The 22832-nt window shown below is 38.1% G+C and overlaps 2 protein-coding genes, 1 long non-coding RNA gene and 1 pseudogene across 5 annotated transcripts; 1 reads left to right on the forward strand and 3 right to left on the reverse strand.

Moving 5' to 3' along the window:
* Positions 1 to 1028: 1028 nt before the first annotated feature.
* On the reverse strand, positions 1029 to 2436 carry LOC125601692 (RING-H2 finger protein ATL60-like). The gene has a single exon (XM_048773738.1). It carries the CDS (start codon positions 2105 to 2107, stop codon positions 1157 to 1159), a length of 951 nt encoding a protein of 316 aa, XP_048629695.1. The 5' UTR covers positions 2108 to 2436; the 3' UTR covers positions 1029 to 1156.
* A 5338-nt stretch (positions 2437 to 7774) lies between these two features.
* Positions 7775 to 10567, reverse strand: LOC125601679. Of its 3 annotated transcripts, none has more exons than XM_048773722.1 (7): positions 10311 to 10567; positions 9747 to 10085; positions 9593 to 9645; positions 9364 to 9401; positions 8965 to 9283; positions 8582 to 8883; positions 7775 to 8511 (listed from the first exon to the last, which is right to left on the reverse strand). In XM_048773722.1, exons 1-7 carry the CDS (start codon positions 10321 to 10323, stop codon positions 7986 to 7988), a joined length of 1590 nt encoding a protein of 529 aa, XP_048629679.1. In that variant the 5' UTR covers positions 10324 to 10567; the 3' UTR covers positions 7775 to 7985. The 3 variants fall into 3 exon arrangements, with proteins under 3 accessions (XP_048629679.1, XP_048629678.1, XP_048629680.1); XM_048773721.1 differs by having other exon boundaries at positions 10299 to 10557; XM_048773723.1 differs by lacking the exon at positions 10311 to 10567 and having other exon boundaries at positions 9583 to 9645; positions 9747 to 9913.
* Positions 10568 to 19770: 9203 nt separating this feature from the next.
* Positions 19771 to 20088, forward strand: LOC125601680. The gene is made up of 2 exons (XR_007334367.1): positions 19771 to 19946; positions 20019 to 20088. It is a non-coding gene; the product is annotated as an uncharacterized LOC125601680 (long non-coding RNA).
* A 910-nt stretch (positions 20089 to 20998) lies between these two features.
* LOC125601682 lies at positions 20999 to 22463 on the reverse strand (annotated as a pseudogene).
* Between the last annotated feature and the right edge of the window lie 369 nt (positions 22464 to 22832).

Here is a 22832-nt window from a genome sequence, read left to right on the forward strand (position 1 = left end):
TATCAATCATCAAGCACGTTTGTGATTCAAACATAGTAATTGATATACTGGTTTTATGGAACATGGATATATAGTTGACCAAAATTTAGATATTAAAACAGGATTCTTTCTATGGATTTGTTTTTGATTTTTGTTGAGATATTATTTTTTTGTGTGCCATTGGCTTTGCTTTAAAAACGGAAATTCATTAAAAATTTAACAAAAATTGTAATGAAAAATAATACATTTATCAAAATTTTCATAATTAACTAGACAAACATGATACTTCTAACAAGAACAATAAAAATTACTTTAAATGAGAGTAAACTAAATATTTTTAAACATATATTAAAATTAAGATTTTTCTATTGCTTTTTCTTTTGAACCTTGCTTTTTCACTTACTCACAGCTGGGTTTAACCCTAGTATATATATAGATTGAAGATACTAAATTGGTAAAGAATGTGTATACAAGACTAAACATGTTTGTAAAGAATTTTGTACAAGAATCCTTAACAAGATCATTAGTTTAGATATTCAACTATGTGACTGTATCTATATCCTGATAACTGAATACAATGCAACATTCACCAACGAAAAAATCTCTGGCTTTCTTCATCATGAACTATATGCAAGCCTTGGAGGATCGCATAGCATTCTCACAATGCAAGACACCACATAAATATTTAGTCATCAATGGTCTAGAAACATAAATGGATTGGACTTTCTGGAACAGGTGAAAATCGAGACTTGAACAGGTACACTATCAGAAGAGTCAAATTCGAGGAGTTAAAGCATTTAAAGAGCAACCTTAAGTTCACATTCTTATGGATTATGTAGAGAATGTGACACCTATGCAAATGTCAACTGCTTCATAAACTCGACACTTGTGTTTTTGTTTCTTAGGCTTTATGTTGCTCAAATTACTCTTTAGTTTGTTCATGTTCCATTATATTATATGGTTTGTCACCCTTTAATATAATGTTATTTTCCCAAGTAATGATAAATGTAAAAGTACAGAAACCATTGCAAGAATTTGACTCTACTGTATGTATATCAACCATAGTTTAATAAATCATCTCTAGTAATGTTGATTTGAATCACACTATACATGTCACACTTCTCGTAAAACATACCAAAACATAAATTGTTGAATGGATTCAAGATTAGCTATTATTTCAAAGATTGCTGTTATTGGTACCGCTTGAACCATTAATGCAAACAACACCTTTCTTCTCTCTACTCAACAACTTCTTAAGTGATCTCAACCTTGTGAACATCGGTGACTTCGGTTCTTCTTCTTCTTGGATTATCTCGGCCGATGATATCTCACTTGAACTCACTGGAATATCCACCACAACTTCCCTTACTTCCTGCGCTCTGTTACAGCTATTAGTACTACTAGTAGATTCATGTTGATGATCACTAGAACCAAGATCTTCAGTAACTACGAGACCTGTACTTCTAACTTGATTGTGATCTCCCCAAACTAGTACATTTGTCGGAAAATTCTGAGGTTCTGTCGGAAACCCAAGAACAGAGCTCTGATCTTGAGATGAATGCCCAGATCCAAAGTTTTGATTTTGAGACAACAAACCCTCATTCCCTCCATGTCTTGTCTCTTCCACAGAACCAACGGTGTTTCTACAGAGAGGACAAGTGGAATGAGACTGAAACCACATGTCGATGCAATCAACATGGAACCCATGGTTACACCCTGGCAAAACCCTAGCTTTGTCCCCATCAACGAGATGAGAGAGACAAACAGCGCATTCTAGCCCGTCTTTGAAGTCACAAGACTTGAAAACAAGGATCGGGATGGACTGGAGGGTTGTAGAGTCGAGACCGGCGTTGCGAGGAGGAACTTCTTGGCCTTGAGCGAAGACGAAACGACGTCGTTGGTTGTTGCGGCCGATGACTGTGGAGCCAGGAGTGTCGGGTTGGGTTAGGTTTAGGTTGAGATGGTGCTCTACGCGCCACCAGAAGAGCCTAGCGTAGAGATGAAGCAAGAGGAGGAAGAGAATCGCTGTAAAGAGGGATACGATTGCAAAAAGGATTACTTTTCCCATCATCTCTTCTCCTTCAAAGTTTCTGAAGATGGAGCCATTAGAAGCAGATTCTTCGTCCATGTCGTTGACAAATTTTGGTGAAACCCTAGAAACTTAGACTTTGTTGCGTGGGAAGAAAGGAACACGAAAGATTATCACATCAAGACGAAGATTGTGAGGAGTAAAGCTGTTAAGACCTGAAAGATCGATGATTTTATTGAAAGTGGTGAAGCTTTATGAGGTCGACGTTTTGGTTGGAGGTCCATTAAGTCTTTGAGGAAACTGTCTTTGAAACCATGACTCACGGCAAAGTGGCGATGAGAAACAAAGACTGGTTCAAGATATTGAAGAAAGTTGGGACACAAGTCAGTGGAACACGCTTTGGGTTGTTGACTTGGTTTAGTCAATTTCCTCATCGGATCGTCAGTCAATATCAGCTTAAAAATTATACTCCCTCCTTTCAGAAAAGATCTTGTTTTAAAAGAAAAAAATTGTTTCAAAAATTACATTTTTTATATTTTTGATTTATTAATTAATGAGAAATTGCGAACTTCCAAAATATAATTGTGGTTATTAATTTTTTTTTGGTTAAAAGTTATGGAAAATAACTAATTACAAAATAATGCATTGATAATCAAAGTTTCATATGTTTTCTTCAAATGCATAAAATTTTAGAACATATGTCTTTTTGAAAAAGAGGGAGTAATGGTTTACTAGTCCAAAGGACCAAAACTCAACATACGTATTGAGTTATACATATACCAATTGTCACTTTAAAAACTGGAAGTACAACCTGACATGAGACAAGTACTAAAGAGATAATGAACAATATGATTTTTTCTGTCTGCTTTATGATAACAATATTCTAAGAGCAATGTTGAGCTCAGCTTAGGTTTGATAGATTATGTGTTTTTTTTTAAAGCAACAAGTGTCTATTAGGAATCATTGGCAAAATACTAAAACAGAGTAATAAAAAACAGTCTTAAACAAAGCCTAAAAATAAGAATGAGAATAAAGTGTTTGACTTATCTTTCTCTTTATGTTCTTTTGCGTAGTCCCTGGAATTAGCCTGAGAAGTTAAGCATGGCCTCCACACAGTTTCATTGCCAATATCCATTAATTTTATTCCTTTAATTTCCAGCTCTGCTCTAATCTGATCACTTTTCTAAAAATCTTTGTTCTTCCGCGCCATTGTCCTTTCTTCCATCTTCTGTGAAAAGTCCTCTTCGCTCAATCCTGCTCTTGTTAGTGCTTTTTGCTTCATCTCTTTCAAAATCTCGGCACAGCTCAGGTCATTGAGTAAACCAAGCACATCAAGAACTTCCCTGGCTGCTTTCTCAATCTCAAAGAGTGACACAAACAGTGACATCCTCTCTGCATAACTCAGCATTTTCTTGAGCTCGCCGATGGAAGCGTTGATGAATTCCAATGCACGTTGGTAAGCACCCTGGAGTATGTGGACAGTATTTAAATCGTCTGCCATCTTTGCTCCAAACTCACTTTTGCGCTTGTCAACAAAGTCTTTGGCTTATGCAGTCTGTTCAGAGTATTCAAGTGCCTGTAGGGTTGTTATATAGGTTGTTAGATTTAGTAAACGGTTTTGACAGGATTGACCCTATTAGATAAATTTTTGGAGAATTTTTCTCACAAATCCGTAATATTGATTCTCAAATCCTTAATATTGAGTTATTCACTAAAATTGCAAAAAAAGAAAATTATATCAAAATTTTAAAAATGAGCTTTTCATCAAAATTGCAAAAGATCGAAGTTTCTTGCTAAAATTGGAAAATCAAGTTTTCCTGCCAAAAACGAAAAAATTGAGTTTTCCCGCCAAAACTGGGAAATCGCCAAAATTGGAAAATCGAGTTTTCCTGCCAAAATTAGATAATCGAAATTTCCCGCCAAAATCGGGAAATCGAGTTTTTCCGCCAAAATTGGAAAATCGAGTTTTCCCGTCAAAACCGAGAAATCAAGTTTTCCTGCCAAAATTGAAAAAACAAATTTTTTCGTCAAAACCGTGAAATCGAGTTTTTCCGCCAAAATTGGAAAATTGAGTTTTCCCGTTTTCCCGCCAAAACCGGAAAATTGAGTTTTTCCGCCAAAACTGGAAAATCGAGTTTTCCCATCAAAATAGTAAAATCGGGATTCCCGCCAAAACCGGAAAATCAAGTTTTTCCGCTAAAATCAATTTTTCCGCTAAAACCGGAAAATCAAGTTTTCCGCTAAAACCGGAAAATCAAGTTTTCCGCTAAAACCAAAAAATCAAATTGTTCCGCTAAAACCGAAAATATCAAGTTTTCACGCTAAAACACATAATCTTATTTTTGTTGAACTTGCAAAACCTTATTTTTGGCCATAACCACAACAATTTAATTTCCCCCAAAATTTTGTTTTCCGTCTAAATTCTCAAACCGCAAAACATTGTTTGATTATATTATATATCTTTTGATGATATTACTATAATTATCTAAATCACATGTTAATATTATTTGCTTGTGTTTTGAAAGATATTACATAATGGGCTAACCCTGATCCAACATTCCAACCTTAACCCAACCCTTCATGCATATATTAGTAGGGCTAAAGTATGATTAGGGCTGGACTAGATAACCCAATATAACATCCCTAAGTGTCTGTATAGAACGTCGAAGGAAACGGAGGCACAAGCATGGCCAATGTGACTGAAACCGTAAGCTGTGATTCCACATACATACATTCCGACTTTGCCGGGATTGATCGGTTTGAAAACTTCCTTCTGCTGAGTCATGGTGTTGTACAGCCTCAACTCTTTCTTCTCCGCCTCCATATGTATCACCACAAGTCAGCGAAATAAACCCTCGATAGATATTACCATATATATATACACGACATCATATATTCTGTTTTTTTTTTGATATCGTATATTCGGTTTACCTGTTAAAGTCTAGTTTTCCTATTCTTTTTTTGTTGATAAAGAATTTTTCCTATTCTTTAATTATAGATAGTAGCGTAGTTTCCAATTTATTGTAAGGAAAAGTTTGTGTTAAACCGTCATACTCAGCTTACATAACTTAATACTATCGAGAAAACCCTCAATAGATTTTGTAGTTAGAATTACATTTTAAAATTTTAAGTTGAAATCAATAAAATATCAAAATTGAGGAATAAACACAATGGATTAAAATTATAATAGTTTAAAGAGTCCTACTTCTATTCAAAATCTAAGGGTTTTTTTAGCATGGGAAAGTGTAAGGAAAACAAGCCATTCCAGAACATCTCTATACATACATATAACCATTAAGGGGTTCAGATTTTTCAAAACATTTAGTTTTAGTTAAATAATTAAGATCTATTAAAAGACTAATATAAATTAGTTTAGAATGTAACCCATGCCATTTTTGAATGTCTGCCAGCTCTACAAGTGTGGTCCTTATCATCGAGTCCAACAAGTCCAAATATATTTCCAGTGCCAAGCGTATACACAAATATGGATTATCTATTCTGGAGGAAAAACAGTATTATCGAACCAGAACGAGACATGGATCCTTACCCCTGGATAATCTGGTATATGTGGAAGGCTAGGAATGACAAGAGGGATAGACAGAGATCCTTTGGAGCTAGTTCGACATGTAGAAAGTGAATGTCAAGCCTGGTTTGATGCAAACGAAGTGGTACAAACAGTGGTTCAAGATAAAAACACTGTGGGATCCAAAGTCATAAGTGTAGAACCTAAATTCTACACAAAGTATTTGATAGTGATCGGATTGATCTAGGGAAGACAAATGATGTGGGCAGCGATATCTTTAGAACACAACGATGTTAAACAGTTTTCAGTAGGCGAAAATAGACTTTATTGATAAATGGGATCGAATACAATGAGTTGAACTAGATCGAATGATACACACAAGTTCGATCAAGAAGGAATCTCAAATTGGGAGGACAATAAGATCGATATGAATGTAAGGCTCTCTCAAGGGTTTTCAACGTGTCCTGCTCCTTGTTTCTTCTCCTTCCTTTATGGCGAGTCGACTCTGAGATCTTCGTGCCAGCTCCGCGATCTCAGCTTCTTGTTGCGCGATCATTGCGACCTCTATGACTCCTTCTTCGAGCTCGATTCTGGTTGTGAGCCTCGGCCCATGTCTCTGATTGGGGCCCATTTTGGTCTTGACCAAAATTGGGTCCAACAATAAGCTTGGGTAATATTTACTTGTTAGATGACTCTTGGACGGCTTCTGCTCACTTTAGTGGACGTGGATGGGTGTGGATGGACAGTGGTGGGAACATTCAACTTCTGGGGACAAGAAATTTCACTCAACAGGAATCAGCCTTGCATTCGGAAGTAGAAGCATTGCGGTGGTCAATGGAGAATATGCTTCAACACTCAACATGCCAAACTTTTGGGACATACCGTAAGGAGCTAATTGCAATGATAAAAGAAGTTCATGCTTGGCCAAGCTTTGCGACATAATCGGAGAGGATAAATGTGCTACAGATATGCTTTCCGGATTTCAACATCATTCATGTTCCAAGAGCGCGAAATTATTTTTCAGACTTTTTAACTAAGACGGCTAGATCTTTCCATAAAGCGTTACATTTTATTGGTTGTTATATTCCGGCATGGTTATCCAGACCACCTCAAGTTTGAGTAATAGAATGGCCTTTTGACGTAAAAACAAAAAACTAGTTTAAAATCTTAAAATTTCAATGGCTCCAATACTCTTCAAAAAAAAAAAGTATTCTCCAGTACTCCTCTCTCTTAATTCATTTCATTTTCATTTATTTTTAATTTAAAATCTGATAAAAAATCTAATATACCAAATATTAATCTACTTATTTACACAACATGCCACTAAACCTAATTTTATCTCTTATATCTACAGATCTAGATTTCATTTCTATTATTCATCTTCTTTCTCTCTTCTCTTTTTTCTCTCTTCTCTTTTTTTTTTCTCTTCTCTTTCATTCTTGGATCCAAATCTTTTTTGTCTTTAATTTTCTTCTTCTTCGGTTGTTCTGCTTTTCCGTTGTTCTTCTTCAAATCTCTTCTTCTTGGAATCTCTTCTTCTTCGAATCCATTCTTCTCCAAATCTTATATGTGTCTCCTCTTTTTTGATTTGTTGTTCTTTGTTCGCAATTTTAGGGTTCTTCTTTGAATATTATATGTTTTCCTCTTTCCTCTCTCTCTCTCTATCTCGCACTACAGATCTGGCTTGCTGCAAGAATATATGAGAAATGTGAAAGTAAAACTTCTACTTAGAAACAAAGTTTTATAAAGTTATACAATCGTTAAAATACAACTTTGTAAAACCATAGAATTTGGTTAAACTAGGTTCAAAGTATTACAAAGTTGTACTTCAACAATGGTACAACTTAGTAAAACTTTGTAATAGTTTTATCAACTCGTGTAATCGTTGGTAAAACTATAACCTAGTTATACCATCTTCGAGGTATAACTTGGTAAAACTATGACATAGTTATACCAAGTTTGTATTTCGACATTGGTGTAACTTGGTTCAACTTGGTTTTTAGTTTTACTAAAATTCAAAATTCAAAATTCAAATTTTAAATTTGATATCCAAAATTCAAAATTTAAATTTTCAATTGAAGAGGAAAAACATAAGGGCAAAATTAGAAATCTCTTATTTCATTAAGAATAGAGAATATGTTAGAACTCGTAAGAATATGTCAGAATAAATTTTGTCTTATTAAGAGTATATGAGATTATTACTCTAAAATTTTACTTTGTCCAATATTTTAATACTTTAATAATAACGGAAAAGCTGTGGAGAATTGTTTACTAACCTGAAACTCTGACAGACAATTGAGTTTATAGATACAACTGGTACATCTCTCAAACTGTAAACCGCTTCTCTCAAGCATAATGAGACCAAAGAAGCCAAAACTTTGAATCACTAATTGAACAATATGATAAAAGAAAAATTCTCTGCTAAATCGCTACAACAAGGTTGATAAGATAAGTTTAGGCTGCTTCTGTGACTTCTACTAGCCTTCCACGAACCCACTTCTTGGTTACATTTCCTGACTCCAAAGACTCAGCCTTTTCTTCCATTCCCTGGTACACGTTAAAACCATTTGGAAGCTTGACAGATCCGTTAGACTCTGGTGGTGGATAGACTCTGGTTCCGTTTGGCTGTTTTGTAGGACCTTCTATGTTGAATGTCCGCAAATCGCTAGGCTTCATGTTCAAGTGAAGACTCTCTCCGTTGATGGTGAATGTATATGTTCCGTTAACATCTCCTGGTTGTTCTTGATCAGTTGTGTCTTCGGTCTTAGATTCAGTGTCTACATCAAGAAGACTATTACTAGGCTGAGGTGAAGTCCCATCCTCATCTGAAGCTACCTGCTTCATTTCTATAGATTCAATCAGCTGTGTTGCTTCTGCTATGAGCATTTTACTCTCTAGCAAAGATGCTTGAGCAACAGGGCTTGTCATAGCAGCAATCTCAAGGACCTTGGCAGCTTTCTCAGCTTCCCTGATCAAGAGCCTGAGAAGAGAGAAACAAAACGTTAGTTCTTTGTTACAATTCCAAACATAGATATGTTAACAGCACTGACCTTGCTCGTTCCACAGCATCCATCTTCTTAGATTCTTCTGCAACTCTTTTTGCTCTGATGCTTTTTATCATTTCAAGTTTAGTACTCGCCAGAGGATCTTTATAAACAGGTGTTCTTCGCTTTCTTACTTTCACTACTTTAACTTTAATTTGCCGTTCGGTCTCTGGTTCTCTTGTAATTTTACTTGTAGGGTTCTTCTTTCTCGGCTCTGCATTCCCACTTGGTCTTCTATGTCGCCTCTCGCCACCTTCAGGTATACCGTGATACTTTGCCAAGCCAGAGCAAACCCTTTCACGGTAAGCCTGACAAGAGAAACCAAACCGACATGTAAGAACAAAACATCACACAAGTTGAGTTGATCAAATCTACAGGACTAAACTTACAGGATCAGCCCATTTAGCAGCTATTGCCTCTGCGATTTTCCTTCTTTGTTCCGGAGATTTTGGAGCTCTTCTGTTGGATTTAACTCCTCTAACGGCTTTCCTCTGCTCTACACTTTCCAGCCACTCCAGCTGATTCTGTTGATCCATAATCTTGTAAGAATCCCACAGAAACTCTTGTTCGTCTGTATATCCTTTTCTAGCAGCTTCTGCTAACACGTTTTGCCACTCGAAATGACATGTCTCCTGCACTTTTCTCATCTCCTTCCGCCTTGCCCATCGCATCCGCACTCCCTCCCCAATCTTCAACCGTGTCTCCTCGCTGTAAAAAGAATGCAAGTTTGAGAAGATAACATTATGATAAAAACACAAAAAAAAAGCATAAGAAAAACCAGTACTGACTTTTGGGCGTGTCCGAGGTTTGCTAACTTCATCTTGATCTGCAAAAGGAAGAAGGCACAAAAGGTTCTATGAGGCCTTGAGAGAATCTGATGCATAGAACAAACATAAACGTCCTAGTGGTAGAAACTGTTTCTTGTGTGCACTAACAATTAATATTGGTTACAAGTCCCACTATACTAGGGCCAAGTCTTCTAAGAAGACATATATGAACATTCTTACATGACATCACCTTTGGGTTTTGCATAGCAATCTTTGTCCTTTCTCTAATCTTCTGTAGGGTCTCTGCATAAACGCAAAATAAAAAAAAAAAAAAAAAACTTTTTGTTATAAAGTTCACCAACTAGAAGCAAGTTCAGATAGATTGCTGAGGAAATGTCACCCACCAGGACTATGCTTCCTGCCTTTGTTCCAAGGAGTGTTCCCTCTATTTGCTTTGGAGATCCTCATCCTTCTCAACTTTTCTCTACCATCCACATCTTCTCCACCATCAGAGGGAGACAGGGAGTAGCTTTGCTCGTGTTCTTTGTGAGCAGGGTATTTGGTTTCAGCAGTGGCCACTGCAGTGATAAGGAATTTGCCTCTTCGTACATGAAGATGAGCCGTGTAAAATTTCAAACTCTTGGAGAAAGTGGATTGTATCCATGGATTAGGTAAGGTTTTAGCATGTTTAATACTCTGTGGAACAAGATGAGCTTGAAAGGAAGGGCGGACAGTAGCAATATCTGCAAGATTAAGCATGTCATGTCAAACCAAAGAGTCATCACCAAAACACTACTATACATTCTCTACAAATAGTCTTTTAAACACAACAAGTTAGGAACCCAAGACCGCAAATGAAATGAATTTGTCACTCAAGACCCAATAGACAACACTGAAGTGGAATTCTATAACCAAACAAAACCCAGAAAACTATTGAGCAGAATCTGAAAAATTACCAGAGAAGGTACCTAAAGAAGTCATTGGGAGCTCATTCAGCCCAAGAAAACGAGAAAAGAGAGAAACTTGAAACCCTCTTTTCTTTCCGACACGATCAGAATTGAGATTATACGAGACAATGATACATTAGTAAGAGATTCGATGTTGCTCTGCTGAATGGAGAGGCGAGAGTTTTGGCAGGAATTTTAAGAAGGACAAGCCACAGAAAATAGCAAAAACCGTGAACCAAGATACACTTCTCTGTCTTGGCTTTGACGCAGCAACCAGGAGACGGTGGATAACGATAACCGGGTTGTTTTAATTACCCGACCCGTATCATACAAATATTGGGCTAATGGGCCTTAGGCTTTAGGTGGGACGTCAAACGGGGACGTATTGGTTTGTGGTGGAGGGTAATCATAAACGGCCACGTCTCAGGGTCGTTCTACTTTGTTACCAGTGACCCGACCCGTTTCAATTGTTATCTTACTGTGTAAACGGCCGTCGTATGATTAACATATTTTACTGTGGAACGAGGAAAGCCACGTAGTGTGAGCTCATTTTGGGTCTTTTTATAGTGGTTTTTGGTCAAGCTCTGTCATATCATATAAATCGCTGAATATTCGATTAACCAGGAACCTTGCTAAGTAGTTTTCTCCTTTGTTTTAGTAATGCCAAGAATCCAAGCTGCTGACTTGTCTCTACGGATGCAGATGAAAGCAAAACTGGTCTGCTACAGCCTACAGTCACTGTAATTGATCCTAAATGGGATGCATTGTTTTGTTGTACAGACATGGTCTAGAGGGCGACTCACAGGTAACATCTTCTCTTTTCCCTCTTTGTTTTGGGCATTTGAAAGAATGGAATCAAGAAAATCATAATTTTTTTAGGTGGAAGCAATATTGTGGGCAAGACTATATATATATATATGCACAATGTCAAACGTGTTCATTGGTGCCTCAGGTTCTGTTTTTACAGAGAGGATATCCTCATACTCAGAAAAGACTAGGTTGCAACTTCCAAAACGAGCAGCCGATCATTAAATAAACTAGGAACAAAGGAGATTTACAAAATCTCTCGTGTTGAGAGTTGTCATCATATATAAACAATTTAGTTCTCTTGTTTTTTAGGAAACATAGCTTATTATATCATACAGTCTTGTAGTGTATCATCCAATAAAGCCTACTATAATCTGAGATTGTTCCGAGTGGCGTGTGAGTTTCTAATTGCCTCAGTGCTTATCCAAATGGCTAATGATTTTAAAAACTAAACACTAAAGGCATTTGTTAATTGCTTATATAATCTGTCATTATCATAATATCAACTCTGATCCACAATCTCATAAAAGACAATTGTTAATGTATTACATAAGATAGTGCATACACCCATGTTATTTGTATGAGTTTATATATATCTCTGTTCATTTATGAGACGCGCCGCGCCGCCGCTTCTTCGACTCGGTTTATTAGTCGGTCGATATTTATCTAAAAGCTTTCAATTGAATATACAAAAAAAAAACCCACGTCGTTATTAGCAATACCCAGATGACAGATTGACAAAATCTCACTAAAGATCGGACCTTTCTCAAAAGTGTGATAATGAGAGCTAGATTGGTGGTGTTCCCGATCAAAGGGAGGAAGTGGTGTTTCAGCAGATCTGTTGATCCTTTCGCTGCCCAGACTCCATCAGGTGTTACTCCGACCACTGTACGAGGTTTATGGAAGAAGTTATCATCTGAGTCGAAGCCCATCAATGCCAACGCTGAGCTCCTTGTTGATTTCATCTCTGACAAGGTAGGCGCTTTGAAACTCCTTTTCTCTTTCTATATATATAAAGTGGACATGCCCGTGTGTTTATGTGGCGCCTAGTGAGGTTTATGTATCTACTATTAGTGTGACCAGTAAGCTTTTGTTTTGTTTCTGATTACAAGAAAAACATTAAAATGGTATTTTTTTTTTTGTCAGTTTGATGAATTGTTGTTGTGATGATTATTAGATGAACAAAGCGTGGACGGGTCTTGAGAAAGCACCTGAAGGGTCAATGAAGAACAAGATTCATGGGTTTGTAAATTTGTCTTGGCTTCCTATTTGAGACGTATCTTGAGGCTTTTTGCCTTTGTTCTATGTTTTGATAGGTTTGTTGTTTTAAATGGTCGTCTCTGTGGTTATGGATGTATAGGTTAGGATTGAAGCTTCTGGCTCGTGTTAAGCCGTCTGAGATTTTCTTGAAGTCTATATCTAAGGAGGTCACTTCCATACAAGTCTCTTATCCTCCTAGGTTCTACTCTCTCCCTCTCCTTCCTCACTGTGTTCTGGTGAATTCAGATTATTTTTAGCTAATCCATGTCAAATGTTTCAGTTTAGATCCTAGACTTGTACGCAGGAGACTACGTCACATTGCTATGAGGTAAATGTTTTACCGTTTTCACATTGCCCTCTCGAGTGATTTTGACATGAGTGTTTGTAATTGGATCTCTAGTGGAACAATCCTGCACAAAAAGTACCTGATTGGCTCAGTAACTTTGCTTCCATTGACCAGTGCATTTATGGTATTGTACATGAAAGCCTTAGCATTTCGGTTTAGTTTCTTCAAAATCTCTCATAAACCAACAAAGCCTTTGTTGTTTTGTTCCATTTAGGTATTGCCATTACCAAACATACCATTCTTCTGGGTCTTGTTCCGCACATATTCCCACTGGCGAGCTCTTCAGGTCTGTCATGTCTTACTTCCCTGTACAGAATCCCATTATCATAAAAGGTTTTATATAGACATAAGATCACCTTTTGATATTGCAGGGAAGCGAGCAACTGCTTAAGCTCCTCCCAAACCAAACTGATGATGCAGATGAACGCAATAACAACAAGAAGAAGCCTCAATCTCCCACATGTGTAAGCTGTTTTACTCGGCAACTTAAAAAAGGTTTCTTCTTTGTTTCTTATTTTGTCTTTGTTTCTAATGAGACAGGTTTTGCTGCCATCAGAGGAGCTATGCAAGCTACTTGGTGAAGCTAGCGAGGAAGGGCTTAGTGAGGAGACCATCGTAGAGATTTGCAAATTATTTCATCTCAATAAGATTGATGTTCTTAAATATCGCAATCTAGTCTAACTCTTTTGTTAATTTTAGGCTCTTTTGTTTTTTGCTTGGACCAAATTTTCAGATGTTTGAAGCTAATTTACGCTCCAATTCTTTCAAGTGTTTTTTTCACTGGAACTTCTGAGAAAGATCTTTGTTACTTTGAAACAGTTGAATTTTCAAATTTGCACTAGGAAAAGGAAAAAAAGAAACATAACAGAAACTTGTTCAAATTTTCAATGTCCCAGTCAATGGGATCTCGTTTCTGATAAACAGATGATGCAAGAGGAGCAGCCTCTCCAGGTTGCTAGATGCACTAAGATTATTAGTCCAAACACTGAAGATGCCAAGTACGTCATTAATGTCAAACAGATTGCTAAGGCATTGCAAAACCTGTTTTGGTTTATCTCTTCTTTTTTTCTTTGTCTTGACTGCAGTTTGTGGTTGGCCTTGGCGATAAAGTGTCTCCCACTGACATTGAAGAAGGCATGCGCGTTGGGTATGTTCTCTCCCTGCTTATCAACTTATAGATTCCTTCCTTCTTGTATGCATATTTTTCTTGTTTCTTTCAGTTTATCCCCCTATTACTACTATCGTTCCTCTTATGTCTTTGATTTGTATTCGCAGAGTTGATAGGAATAAGTATCAGATACAGATTCCTCGACCTCCCAAAATCGATCCTAGTGTCACCATGATGACTGTTGAAGAGAAACCTGATGTTACTTACAATGATGTTGGTGGCTGCAAGGAGCAGATTGAGAAGATGCGAGAGGTCTTTTACTGTACTTTGTTTTCTTCCTGTTTTCATTATCTTATCTCGTCGTCAACCTATTGTTATAACCTTATTGATGTATTATAATTATTCAAGGAAGCCAATTGTTAAACGTTTTTATCTCTTTGTTGATTGTAGGTCGTTGAACTGCCAATGCTTCACCCGGAGAAGTTTCTGAAGCTTGGAATAGATCCTCCCAAGGGCGTTCTAAAATCTTAAAGATTGTATAAGAACACAATATAAAGAACTCTCTTTATTAGCTTAAGAACTTTCTCAAAACTTAAGCACTCACACAATCTCTCAAAACTCTTAATATCTATGCAACACTCTTGCATCTTATATAGAGATATTATTTCCTAAACTCTTAGGAACTAACTTTCCTAAACTCTTAGGAATTAACTTATTCTAATCCTAACTCAAATAGGAAAGATGTAACTTAGATCCTAAGTTAACTTCATGTTTATTTCCAACATTCTCCCCTTTAAACTTGAAGTTAACTTCTTCAATATCTTGAACTCCTACAAGCTCTTTCATTTCTCGAAACTTGATTCTTCCTAAAGCTTTAGTCAGAATGTCAGCCTTCTGTTCTGTTCCTGGAATGTGCTGGACGTCAACCTGCTCATTCTCGATACATTCACGGATGAAGTGATAGCGTTTATGTATATGCTTACTACGACCATGAAAGACCGGGTTCCTTGTAAGTGCTATTGCTGATTTGTTATCCAAACGAATCACAACTCTTTCTCTTGTCTCCTTGGTGATCTCTTCCAACAATTCTTGAAGCCATATGGCTTGTTTTGCAGCTTCTGTAGCGGCCATGAATTCAGCTTCACATGATGAAAGAGCTACAATGGAGGAGAAGGTGTGGCGTGAAGCTTGTGAAGAAGAAATCTCATCGATTGTGAAGAATAAAACTTGGGATCTCGTTGACTTACCTCCAGGAGCTAAACCAATTGGATTAAAATGGATCTTTAAGATAAAACGGAATGCAGATGGGAGCATAAATAAGTACAAGTCAAGACTGTTGGCTAAAGGTTATATTCAACGCCACGGTATCGATTTTGAAGAAGTCTTTGCACCAGTTGCCAGGATTGAGACCGTGAGATTTCTTATTGCTCTAGCTGCCTCAAGCGAATGGGAGATTCATCACCTAGATGTCAAAACCGCTTTCCTCCACGGAGAATTGAAAGAAGTTGTATACGTAAGTCAACCTGAAGGATTTGAAGTTAGAGGTCACGAAGAGAAAGTATACAAACTTCATAAAGCTCTGTACGGCCTGAGACAAGCCCCAAGAGCCTGGAACGAGAAGCTGAATAAAGTCTTAGAGAAATTAAAATTCAAGAGATGTTCAAAGGAACCTTCCTTGTATCGCAAGGAAGAGAAAAATCATCTTCTCCTAGTAGCTGTGTATGTTGACGACTTACTAATCACGGGATCAAAGCAAGCTATGATACACGAGTTCAAGAGAGAGATGTCAAGTAATTTTGAGATGAGTGATCTCGGGTTGTTAACCTACTATCTTGGTATTGAAGTGAACCAAGAACGTGGAAGAATAACATTGAGTCAAGAACGATATGCTAAGAAGATCTTGTCTGAAACCGGTATGGAAGAATGTAATGCAGTCCAGACGCCAATGGAGTTCGGCTTAAAGGTCTCAAAAGCAGATAAAGAAGAAAGCATAGATGAGAAGGATTATAGGAGAAAGATAGGGTGTCTACGCTATCTGTTACATACACGCCCTGATCTTGCTTTCAGCGTAGGCCTTTTGAGCAGGTACATGCATGATCCTAAGACGTCTCATGGAGCAGCGCTTAAGCAAGTTTTGAGGTACTTGAAAGGATCGACGAAGCTGGGTCTCGTGTACGAACGTACAAACGCATTAAGACTGGAAGGATTTAGTGACTCAAGCCATAATATAGACGAGGATGATGGTAGAAGCACCACAGGACACATATTTTACTTGAACAAGTGTCCCATCACTTGGTGCTCTCAGAAACAAGAGACTGTAGCTCTTTCATCATGTGAAGCTGAATTCATGGTCGCTACAGAAGCTGCAAAGCAAACAAGACATTCTTTCCCAGCGGCTACATCGTATCGAGCCTCCAAGATACTAGAGCTCATTCACGGAGATCTCTGCGGACCGATTACACCATCTACCATAGGGAGGAACAGATACATATTCGTTCTCATAGATGACTACTCACGCTACATGTGGTCTATTACGTTAAAGGAAAAGGGAGAAGCGTTCGAAAAATTCAAACGATTCAAGGCATTAGTTGAACGTGAAACTGGTATACCCATCAAGACGCTGAGGACAGACAGAGGTGGAGAGTTCACAAGCTTGGAGTTTCAAAAGTTCTGCGAAGAATCAGGCATACAACGTCACTTAACGGCTCCTTACACACCACAGCAGAACGGAGTGGTAGAAAGGCGAAATAGAACCCTATTAGAGATGACAAGAAGCATTTTGAAGTACATGGAGGTACCAAATTATCTTTGGGGAGAAGCTGTGAGGCACTCAACTTACTTAATCAATCGTATAGCAACCAAGACCCTGATCTCACAAACACCGTATGAAGCTTTTAAAGGGAGAAAACCAAACATTATTCACCTAAGAATATTTGGATGTGTTGCTTATGCCAAAACAGAGGCGACAAACTTAAAAAAACTCGATAATAGGTCTCATACTCTCGTGCACCTTGGAACCGAGCCAGGCTCTAAGGCTTATAGGCTGTTTGATCCCACACGCCAGAGAATAGTAGTGAGCAGGGACGTGGTCTTTGATGAAGACAAAGCTTGGGAGTGGAACAAGACGGATCGTGTAGTAATAGAGAAGCCCGGAGAGTTTAAAATTTCACTTGGTAATCATGTGAATCAACAAGAAGAAAAAGATAACGAGTCTACTATTGACAACCAGGCCGACATCACTCATGAAGAAGATGATACAGTCGAGGATGATGACAGCAATCATGATGATGAAGAGCAAACAGAGCAGTTTCTTCCTCGAAGATCAAATAGAATCTCAAAGAAACCTGGTTATCTCGATGACTACATCTACATTGCCGAAGTAGAAGGAGAACGCCTCTTGCTTCTTCTTGATGAAGAACCATGGAACGCTTCTCCTTTAACGTAATAGACCACATGTAGCGTGAGTAGTCATCTATGAGAACGAATATGTATCTGTTCCTCCCTATGGTAGATGGTGTAATCGGTCCGCAGAGATCTCCGTGAATGAGCTCTAGTATCTTGGAGGCTCGATACGATGTAGCCGCTGGGAAAGAATGTCTTGTTTGCTTTGCACGCAGACAAGACTCACATGTTTCTTTCTCGACTTTGAGCTTGGGAATTCCTATCACAAGTTCTTTTCCTATCATGGTTTTCATCGCATCAGTTCCGAGATGACCTAGACGAGCATGCCATCGTGAGGATTCGCTATGACTTTGAAGTTGTAGGCACGTTGGTTCTTCTATTTCCAATGCAACTTTATATAAACGGTTCCTTGATCTTGATGCCTTGACTATCAAGTTACCATCTTTGTCACGGAGTGTAAGATAGTTTTCTCGCATTCGTATATCGCATCCTGATTCTGTGGCTTGACCGAGGCTTATGATGTTGCTTTTAAGTTTTGGAATGTAGTAGACATCCGCAAGGGTCTTTTTCTCTCCGTTGGGAGTGATAAACAGAACAGCTCCCTTTCCCTCGATGTCTATTCTCGAATCATCTCCGAAACGGACCTTCCCGGTAATCGTGTTGTCAATAGATCTGAAGAAGCTGCGGTTTCCTGTCATATGGTTAGACGCTCCATTGTCTAAGTACCATATCTTATCTCCATCAGTACTAGACTCAAAATCTTTAGGTTTCACGTTCCGTTCGTTGAGAAATACAACCTCATGCATCAAAAGTCCATCAGCTTCGTGAGTTTCATCTCCATCTTTGCTCTCGGTTGTCTCTTGTAGCTTGAGAAGCCTATCAGGACAGGTTGCTGCAAAGTGACCTCGTTTTGTCACATCTGAAACATATGATGTTTGTTGTATCTCTACTGTCCCAATAAGATCTGCCACGTCCTCTTCCTCTGCCATAGTAGTGGTTACCTCGACCGCGACCTCTGTATCCTCCATCTCCTCTGTGACCTCCGTTTCCTCTGTATCCTCCATCTCCTCTGTTTTCTCTATCTCTGTAATTTTGAGATTCTGTGTTGCTGTACATGAGTTTGCTCTGATTTTCTTGTGTATCTTCTTCTTCTTCCGCCATGATACGCTCCTCGTATGCTTTTAAACGGCCTACAACGTCTTCAAAACTCGCGGTGTTTAAGTCCAAAGTTGTTCAAGTGAAGCAACTATATGAATGTACTTCTTGCGTGGTAACCCTTGAAGGAACTTCTTTACGAGTTTTGCTTCATTCATACTTTCACCCAATGCGGCGGATTTTGAAGATATCTCTGTTAACTTGCCCATGAAGTCATCAATCTTATCAGTTTCTTTCATCTTTAGTCGTTCAAACTCAGTCATCAAGGTCTGTAGTCTTGCTTCACGAACCCTATCTGCTCCTACATGCCGGGTCTTGATTGCATCCCAAACCTTCTTTGCGGTATCAAGTGCTCCAACTTGTAGGATCATAGTCTCCGGAATAGATTGAAAGAGGAGAGCTGTCGCCAAGTCATTCTTGTCTCCTTCGGTTGAGTCGCTCTCGACCACTTCCCAAACTTTATGAACCCTAAGCAGCATCTTCATCCGTATTGCCCATACGGTGTAATTCGTTGATGTTAACATCGGACACTTTATGGATGAACCTCCATCCTTCTTGGTTGTCGTCGTTACCAAGTCTCCCATGATTCTTGATCAAACTCTTGATCGATTTTTTGGTACTGGCTCTGATACCAAATAAAATCTTAAAGATTGTATAAGAACACAATATAAAGAACTCTCTTTATTAGCTTAAGAACTTTCTCAAAACTTAAGCACTCACACAATCTCTCAAAACTCTTAATATCTATGCAACACTCTTGCATCTTATATAGAGATATTATTTCCTAACTCTTAGGAACTAACTTTCCTAAACTCTTAGGAATTAACTTATTCTAATCCTAACTCAAATAGGAAAGATGTAACTTAGATCCTAAGTTAACTTCATGTTTATTTCCAACACGTTCTCTGCTACGGTCCTCCTGGTACCGGCAAAACCCTTTTGGCTAGAGCTGTTGCCAACAGAACCGATGCTTGCTTTATCAGAGTTATTGGCAGTGAGCTTGTTCAGAAGTATGTCGGCGAAGGAGCTAGGATGGTTCGTGAACTGTTTCAGGTAATTTACTGTCAACTTTCCTTCTTGCTATCTGGTGTTTTGTCTAGCCAACGCTGCTATATTCTGAAATGTCATTTAGCATACTCGCTTTGCAGATGGCACGGTCCAAAAAAGCATGCATTGTCTTCTTTGACGAAGTTGACGCCATTGGTGGTGCTAGATTTGATGACGGTGTAGGAGGTGACAATGAAGTCCAGCGTACTATGCTTGAGATTGTGAATCAGCTTGATGGTTTTGACGCACGTGGTAACATCAAGGTTCTTATGGCAACAAACAGGTCCACAGTCTCATCACCATCCTTAAGTAAACTACACACACAGTTATACCGTTAGACTCATTGGTTACTTCTGTTCTGACACGCTGGACCCTGCTCTTCTACGTCCTGGACGTCTTGACCGTAAGGTTGAGTTTGGTTTGCCTGATCTGGAGAGCAGAACACAGATCTTCAAGATTCACACAAGAACCATGAACTGCGAGAGAGACATCCGTTTTGAGCTCCTTGCTCGCCTCTGCCCAAACTCAACTGGTAACCCATCTCCGATATACTATTTTCTTCTCTTGTGGTTTTGTGTAATCTTCTTCTTCTTCTTCTTGCCAGGAGCTGATATCAGGAGTGTGTGCACTGAAGCTGGAATGTATGCAATCAGAGCTAGGAGAAAGACGGTGACTGAGAAAGACTTTCTGGATGCAGTGAACAAAGTAATCAAAGGTTATCAGAAGTTCAGTGCAACCCCAAGTATATGCCCCATTACGTTTAGAGAGAGAGAGAGAGAGAAAGCGACTGTACTAATGTCCTAAACAAATAAAACTTAGAAAACACTCGTCACCCTTTGTGTCTCTCTTACACTCGATATCTCTTTTGCAGTACCTTTTTCAGTTCCAGTAACTCCGTTGTGTTTCTACAATAATGTCCGATACTTTTTGATTCCTTAAATTCTCATTTTAGTCTTATCATGGACTATATATGAACCTTTACCTTTTTTTATGGAAACTTCATAACTGAGTGTGGCAACATGCATCAGACTCCGGCATTTTCTTACTTGGTATCTTGGCTTCCTCAAGCTGAAGTTTGCTGATTTATAACCCTTTACTAAAAGGATTATAAACAAGCTTCACTGGCGGACGATTAAGTTCTTGTCCTATATGCTGGAAAAATTAGGCTAATCTCATTAGTTGTCTCTACGTACATACCGGTGAATTTCTGGAGCCAAGTATCTGTCGTGCCTAAAACGTTTTAGGCAAAAGTTGATTCCCGGTGATTTGATCATCAGGCTTGGAAATATTATATACATATTATATTATCATATGATCTTACAAATTTATTTTGGCTTGTTTGAAAAAGTATGTACATAATTTGACTTTTGATGGGGTTCTTAATTATTTAACATGAATTAATTAGAATCGAATCTTGATTTTTTTTCTTAATTACTTTATATATTATACAAAATGATATGAACTTACTAGTTCAAACAGCCAAGAGAGTATTATTTACAACAAAACAGATATATGTATATTATTAGAAAAGGAGAATACATATAACTGGAATATGTCTAAACATGCATAAGCAATCTTGGCGGTCTAAATAGGCTTGGTGCACTGTATTTCACTCCCAAAGCATTGGCTCTTCAAAACATGCTCTTCTGTTAAGCAGTGACAAATTTTGTGTGAAAGAAGAAACGAAATTTTGAAGATAAAGATATATAATAATGCGTACTGATGCATAAGCTGACTTGAAATAGCCTCCGTTAAAGAGTAAATGTTTGTGTTAACTCCTTTGTCATACTCAGTCCTTCAAACAAAAAAAAAATGGAATACAGACACTAATCAACTGAAATACTGAACAAGACAATGCTTTAAAACAAAAGTTGATCAAGACTTACATATGTTTCAAATTCTCAGCATAGTCTAGAGAAGTGTAAACTCTCGCACGTACAAACCCTTCCAGACCTCGGATTAGAACTCTTATGAAAGTATTGCCCTTGGGATTGTAGTAATAAATGTAAAATGGATGAAGCAGATGCATCGTGGCCAACACAACTTCACCTCCAGATGTCACTCCAACAATGTCCAAGTCAGAACGACCAACTATGTTGTTCCACAAAGGAGGTATAGTGTAGACACACTTGGACCATTTACATTTTCCAGCATCCTCAAGAACCCAAAACACAAGACATCTTAGATTCGATAATGTAAACTGGAGGCACCTAATTTACCCTTGTAGTTGATCAAAGTACAAGCACAAGTCATAAACATGCATTGATGATCTATGTTGATAAAGCTAAACTTCTCGGACCTGACATCAAAGCAGACTATGGTGGAACCCTTGTTGTCCTCAAATCAAACCCAGATGAATAATACAAAATACCATCAATGCATATTCCATTAGATTTAGGATAATGGGGTTTGCATAGGGTTGTTCTCCATAAATGTTTTTTTATTATTCCCCAATGTCAGAATTTGATGGTCATCAGACGTATTTGGGACATCCCAAACTTGACGCACAATACTTTGAACTGTTTGTTGATGGGATCATATCCTAAAAAGGTATCATCTGAATATTAATGTTCTTGGATTTCACCTCTGGTAAGAATATTGACTCTCCTGTGACGGGGTTACTAACAACTATAGTATCTACTTTCCCCCTTATCTTGACGACAGATGAATCCACCAAGAGGAGAACCAACTCTAACTGAAAAATCTTTGGGATAATGCTTGCGGTGAACATTATAACGAGCAGGTACAAGAGATGAATCACACCCGGATTCTGAGGCTGAGGTGCAGAGAAGAAGAATATACTCTCCTTATTTTCAAAGGTGAACAAGAGTAGGGGTGGACGACACGGAGACTTGGTCAGGAACAACTCGGTAAAAGGAAGGCAAGTATGTATCCCCACAATCTCGATACGCAACAAAACCTTTTTATACTCTTTGCTGGAACTCTCGACAAAAATCTCCATGACGAGATCCAATGGCAAATCTATTCCTAAGTTCGGACATTGTCTTCCTTGAGCTTCCAAGTAAAGCTGCCTTAGATTTTTCATGGGGCCCTTACAATCACTTAAAAAATCTTTGTAAGCCGTAACTGAACGCAGCAGCACCCAAAAATCTCAAGACCAGCCAGATTCAAACTACAACCTAACAGTAATAAAAAAAAAAAGTACAGAGATCAAAACTACAGTTACTACAGCGAATCAATTACACAAAAGTTAAGACCTAAATTTTGATGTATTATGCATCAGTTATTTTTTCTTTTCATAAATAAAACTTTGTACTGTATAATCAACCGTAAACTGTGATAGAATTGATGAGAGACGAACCTGAACAAAGTCGATCGAGAGAAAGAGATGTAGGTAGGGAGAGCTTGTTTCGGAAATATGATTTAGGCTCTTATTTTTGTTTTTTCTATTTTATTA

This window comes from Brassica napus, unplaced genomic scaffold, assembly GCF_020379485.1.
Source record: "Brassica napus cultivar Da-Ae unplaced genomic scaffold, Da-Ae ScsIHWf_262;HRSCAF=435, whole genome shotgun sequence".
Taxonomy (NCBI): Eukaryota; Viridiplantae; Streptophyta; class Magnoliopsida; order Brassicales; family Brassicaceae; genus Brassica; species Brassica napus.